We start from the raw sequence: 6,154 nt of genomic DNA on the forward strand, positions 1-6,154 counted from the left end.
TACACATTGGACTTCTCAGCCTTCAGCGCTCTAGCAATTCTCAATGAACTGTTATTGCACAGCTAAGTTGTCACACAGCCCATCTCATTTGAGGCGCTTCTGGACATCACAAGCTGCCCCTCAACTGGGATCCCTCCCAAGCCCAGCTTCAGTCCCAGCGAGGCGTTTTGTCCTGCCCTATCACAAAGAGGATGCCGGAAGAAGAGCCTATATAACATATATATGTATATATAAACTGTGTCTGCACCCAGGGAGCAAGCAGCTTTAGCCCCTGCTCTCTGGGCAGCGGAAGGGCTAGAGAGGCTGATAAACTGCAACAAGCCGGTGTGAGAAGGAGAAAGGCACGAGAAAAGAGCAGCTCTTCAGAGGCTGCTGTCAAACATCTGTCTGGGGAAGAGAAGAGGAGAGCTCAAATCCACTCTGTTCCTTGAGCCCCTGATGCTGATGGAATGGGGAAGCCAGCACTGCACCAACTCCACTGGTGCATCCAGGAGGCAACCTGGCGACATCCTTTGGATCTTCAGCTGAGGGCGTCTCTGCTTGGAGGTATCCAGGGCACAGCTCGCAAGGACGGGGAAGGCTGCACAGAGTGCTTCTGTCCTGAAGGCAGGGGGAGGGGAAGAGGAAGAAATCCAAGAGGGAGAAAGCTAGACAAACACAGCAGGCCTCATGCTTCCTTCAATAAGGGAATATCTGAATGGTGGGGAGAGAAAAAAGAAAAAGTAGTCAAACTTCTGCAGTTCAATGCACACCAGAAAAACTACTGTTGAAAGCAAGACAGGCTTGTGATAATGCAGTCTTCCTATCATCATAACACAGGAGAAGGGACCTACGGAGGACACTGCCCCAGCCTGCCCCTGCCAGTTCCAGCCTTGAAAAATCTCCAAGGACAGAAACTACATCATGTCTCTGGGTGCCCATCTGGGTCCTGCACTACCTCCTAGCACAAAATATTTTCCTAATGCCCAACTGTATCTGTCAAATTACAGCTCATGGCCACTGTCCCATGTTACATCAACTGGCTGAGAAGAGTTTAGCTCCATAATCTTTTAAACTCTCTGTAAAGTAATTGTAGCCAACTCTTGGCTTGGCCCTCAACTGCCTCTTCACCAGAGCAAAGAAGCCCAGCTTCCACAGTCACCCTCCAAAAGCCCCTAGCTATCTTGGCCGGCCTCCAACAGAGCCTGTCCAGTTTCTCCACATCTCTCTTGAACTGGGGGTCCCACAGCAATATGCAGTATTCCCTGTAAAGCGTCACTGGCGTTGTTTAGAGGAAGGTAATAATTTCCCTTAGGAATAAGAGTTTCTTTCTTTCCCGTAACTTCAAAAATCTTTTTAATTCCTCAAAATGTCCAAGACATGTTTCTTACTGTGACAAGAATGGTTGGAAATACAAGGTTCACACTTGCCCTTATCTAACTTGAAAAAATGCAGCCTCATCCAGTAGCTGCATCTTCTTCATCTTTGAGCCACATGCACAAGCTTTACGGTCTCCTGCTGCAAGGGGCAATCCACTGCTCTACAAAAAGCCTTAGAGTAATACACGTTTCCAGGCAGTGTTACAAATGACACAGTGCAGAGGCAACATCCTCTAATTTCTACACTATGGACTTGTCTTGTTAAGCTTCACTCCTGGATTTCTGCTGTTTAAGCACTTGAGGTTTAATGCCTGGCTCAGGACATGTTGCCATTTCTGACCTTTAGCACAAATCCCCTTTAACAGTTTTTACTGTAAGGGTTCTGCATGGCATTACTATGGCCATAGGGCTTGACACTGTGGAAAGGAGAAGCTCTGCCCTGAGCTATCTACAAGCCAGTTACACTTCTTGCCTAAGACAAGCAGTCTCTGCAGAAGCAACCTTAAGCTGCCACTTCACATCAGCTCTAGCATTGTAAAGGCACTCCTTCAGGGCAGAACAGAACTGGAGAATGCAAGATGCATTGGCTGTTTAACAGACCTGCCCCCCTGCCCTGTACAGTATGTTTAAGCACATCCCTTTTGGGTCTTCTCGCATGCCATGGCTGCAGCACTGTATGCACCATGGCGGTAAGCTGCTTACTTGAACAGTCTAAAAATGAAGAATTCCAAACATCACAAAGGGTTTGTATTCCAAGCATAACCTCCCACTCCCACCAACTTGTTTTCCACAAACACAGCTATTTTACTGCATTTGCACTGTGATGCTGGCATTTCTCTGCAAATCCTTTGCTAAAGCAACAAGAGTGAGCAGCAGAACCCCAGTGGTCTTTCCAGATTGCCCTAGGCTTCCAGTCTGAGTGCCACATACTTCAGAAGAAGGTATTAAATGCTGCTTGCACATATAAGTTGTGAAGCATACCATGGAGACTGGGACATCTCTTCTCAAAAGCTCCTTCTTTGCCTGATATACATAGGGGCAATTCCTTGCCATTTTCATTCTAGGTAGAACCTACTCTTATAAGGGTCTCATTCAGTGCTCCTTGCCCAAGTTACGTACCATCTGTGTATTCCTCAGAGGAAGTGAGTGATAAAAGGCTCTGTATGTCACTGCTTTCTGAATCTTGGACCTCTTTTTGTATAGGTCTACTGCTAGCCATACCAGCTACCCAGGAAGAGGTAGCAGCCTGATGCACAAGAACAGTTTCAGAGCGCTGCGAGCCACTGGCTTCACACAGTCCAGAATGTCCAGGGGCTTCATCTTCTCTTTCAAAGCTATTACGAGCCCCTTGGTCCTGCTGTTGCATTTCTCTGGCTCCATTCTGACCAGCTCCCTCCGAGAGCACAATCTGCACACGGGAGTCCGAGGGTGGAATGCAGTTCCCTGTGCTGCCATACACCGCTTCTTCATAGGATGGCAAGGCCACTTGGACACCATCCACCATGATGGAGACCTGATCTCCAGACACACCTTGGTCTCGCCTTAAAAAAAGAAACAAAAGGGGGGAAGAGGAGGAGAAATCAAGCTGAGCATTTATATTTCAGTACATTACCAAGAACTCCAGTAACCTCCCACAGCAGAGCTCTTAATGCTCACCACTGACTTATTTAGGGGAGGACAGAAACATGAATGGTGGTTTAACAAGGTCAAGCAAGCATAGCCTTGCAGCCCTGCTATGAATTGCCATAAACATGAACAGGGGCTGTAATTCACCGTGCCTGATGGATTTAGCAGCAAGAGCTGAAAAAAGTTACAAGGCTTCCCACCTCACCTGCCTCCAGCTAAATCTGTCAAAGATCATGATTCAGAGCCTTCTGCTGTCAGCAGATAAAAACCAAGCTCTGACCACCGCTGATTTCAGCTTGTTATACTGCTATACTCTGCAACACCCAGCACTGCCTTTTCTGCCACCTTTGCTGCTGATGACACAACCTCTGGTGGGCACCTCAAACTGGCACAGTGTGAATAACCTCAGCTCACAAGTAGCCTAGGTCAGAGTCCTGAGACTGAATTTTTCTTTTCCAGTGGTTTGGACTTCCTCAGAAAATGGCAGGCTCCACCTCTCAACCTCCCCACTGCTGGACAGGCATGTCTCTGCTCTTCTTTAAGGAGCATTAGTAGCTAGTTCAGAAGATAGAGTCCACAGTGACTTTGCTGACCTCAGCCGGCAGCAGCGTTATGGCTGGGTCCCTCCTCTCATCCACAAACCCAGGACAGGAGGGTTCTCCTCCCACAGTGGGGAACAGTGGCAGATTTGCATGCTAATCAGCAGTACTGCCTGCATTCATGTCCATAGGATCTCACAAAGAGACTGGGGGAGCTGCATAAATATTCCCAGACATATACTTCAGTAGCTATCCAAGGCTACAAGAGGCAGGAGACTGACCTATAGCCAGGCCAGTAGGATCATAACTTTTCACATTCAGAACCAAAGAAAAAGAGCAAAGAAACCACTCATCAGATGCATGTTTGAATGAGGACTGAAGCTGGGTATCACAGACCACCATTTCAGACTACTGCTGGGCCATGGGGCAGAGGTGCCACTTGAGGTGATTGAAACAGGAGAGAGAAGTGAGGAGGTAAGTTGCTCCAAAATGGATGCCTAAACCAAGTACCTTAATGGGTTTCTGCTGCAAAGGAACAGGATGCCTCTGAGCCCCTCCAAACCCCAGCTACACTTACCTGCTGTGATGGAACGACTTCAGCTTTGGCTGCAGCAAAACAAACAGCACAACTAAGAGCAGAATCAGGGCGACAGAGCTTGCTGTGGAGGCTACTATGGACAACGTAGGTACTCCAATTGTTGGAGGAGAGTCCTTTTCTACAAAACCAAGAGGAACACAAGGTAAAATGATCTACTCCTTTAAATAACTGTCACAGGAAAGAAAAAACATCCACATTGCCTGGTCTCAGGAATTACATTTGGGCGCATTCGTGAGGAACCCAAGTTACCCACACAGTCAAGGCACACCAGCTCTCTTGCAGAGGACAGTTCAGAGCCCAAGCTGACATCTCTACATCAGCTATACAAGGAATCTAAAATAGAACATGCACATAGAAGAGTCCATTAGAAAAACACAAGGCAAACAGAAAAGCAGTGCAAGTAGGCCATGGGAACTGACAGATGGTGGTCATGTTACATACAGATCTGGCTGAGCAAAAGCTAACAAATGTCCTGATGTCACCAGCAAGGCCAATAATTGTCTAGCACAATAAGCAGGATATTTTTAGGCCAAACAATAGAAGAAGTTCCAAATAATAGGGTTTCTTGGCTAAAGGAACAGCCTCCCAAAGGAAGGGGTGGAAGTCACCTGGGTGGGTACATGGAGGACACAGCAAGTATTCAGTTCCTCTCTCACACAAGCATATGCCAGGGAACAGAGAGGGAAGATAGCTGCTGCTTCAGGGTGCAGAGTTTTCAGTTTTAGATACACATGCCCTGTCCACATTACTCCTAACTTTCCTTAGCTGTGCCCTGTGACTGTATGGGAACCAATCTGGCTTTTAAAGGTCTCTGGCAAGACAGGAATAAATTGGGTGTGGAGAGAAAAGGCCTGGAGCTGGTCTTGCTGAACACTATGTATGACACGTAGAATGCAACACTAGTTCTTTCACCTCCCTAGAGCGAATAGCTGCCTGTATGTGTGTTGCCTCTGTTGCTAATTTATGTCTTTGGTAGAGATCTGAAAAACCTCACCTCTCCATCGGCAAATACTATTGTGCATTTCACATTGAAGACATTCCCATGTATGCAATTCCCTTTTGCTACATTCAACACATTCTTTAGGAGCACAGGTCTCAAACTGCAGGGGGATGCAGGACACACATGCAGGTAGGGATGAGGGAAAGTGCAGCATGCAAGCAGAAGAAAAAAGCTGGAAGACCACTGGTTTTAAGCCTCCAGTCTGAAATCTATGCCCAAAATGGCCAGGTAAGATGGAGGTCAAACCTATTGGTTATTTTGAACTTGTTTTCCTGGAATTTTTCAGAACTGGCTTGATCTCTTCCCAGGTTAAAAACAAAACAACAAAAAAGGAAAAAAAAAAAAAAAAAAAAAAAAAAAAAAAAAACCAACCTCAAAAAAACCCCACAAACCAAACCAAACCAAAAACAACCCCAAACTAAATACCCAATGTCTGGTACATTTTTCTCTACAGCAAATAGTTTTGAGTATGGATCTCCATTTTCAACATTACTAAGGGCTCTCTGAGTATGCTGACAGGAAAGAGGGTGAGCAAAGTAGGGTGCTCCATTCTCAGCATCAGTACATGATGCTGTAAAACTGCTCACTATCAAGGGTACACTCCAGCACATCTTATATTCCAACAAGATACTAACTCATACAATAAACTGTCAAAAGGCTAAGGGGATGACAGGCTCAGAGCTACACGGAGCTAGGAATTCTGCTAGCAATTTCATTTACTCTACACAGAGCAAATGGGATCTTACCCATTACCAACCATTTTAAGACCTACTGCCTTTTTCTCTACTGTCTCCCATCTCACCCTCCTTCTAAACTCTGTGAAGGAGACCAGCTAGTTAAACCTCAGCTGAACAGTTGTTTCAAAGCCTGTGCTGTGAAAGCAATGGCTTTTTCCCTGGGTCGGACTTTTTAGGCCCTGTATGTTTGATAAGGCCACTGACCCTTCAGAATGCTAAAGAAATGTGAGGGATTTCTGCTCATCACAACACAATCCCTTCAGCACTGATGTAGACCAAGTACCACCAGGCAGGAA

General features: G+C 46.3%; 1 protein-coding gene across 1 annotated transcript in view; it reads right to left on the reverse strand.

Moving 5' to 3' along the window:
* Window positions 1–232: 232 nt before the first annotated feature.
* The window catches only part of KIAA0247 (KIAA0247 ortholog), a 41,215-nt gene continuing 35,293 nt past the window's right edge, over window positions 233–6,154 (reverse strand). Inside the window, exons 4-6 of the mRNA XM_010022707.1 lie at window positions 4,101–4,239; window positions 2,478–2,899; window positions 233–693 (exon numbers count right to left, since the gene is read on the reverse strand). Of these exons, the coding sequence (XP_010021009.1) occupies window positions 668–693; window positions 2,478–2,899; window positions 4,101–4,239 (587 nt within the window). The 3' untranslated portion in view covers window positions 233–667. The remainder of the gene's footprint in view (window positions 694–2,477; window positions 2,900–4,100; window positions 4,240–6,154) is intronic.

Source organism: Nestor notabilis, unplaced genomic scaffold, assembly GCF_000696875.1.
Source record: "Nestor notabilis isolate BGI_N333 unplaced genomic scaffold, ASM69687v1 scaffold9289, whole genome shotgun sequence".
In the NCBI taxonomy this organism is placed as follows: Eukaryota; Metazoa; Chordata; class Aves; order Psittaciformes; family Psittacidae; genus Nestor; species Nestor notabilis.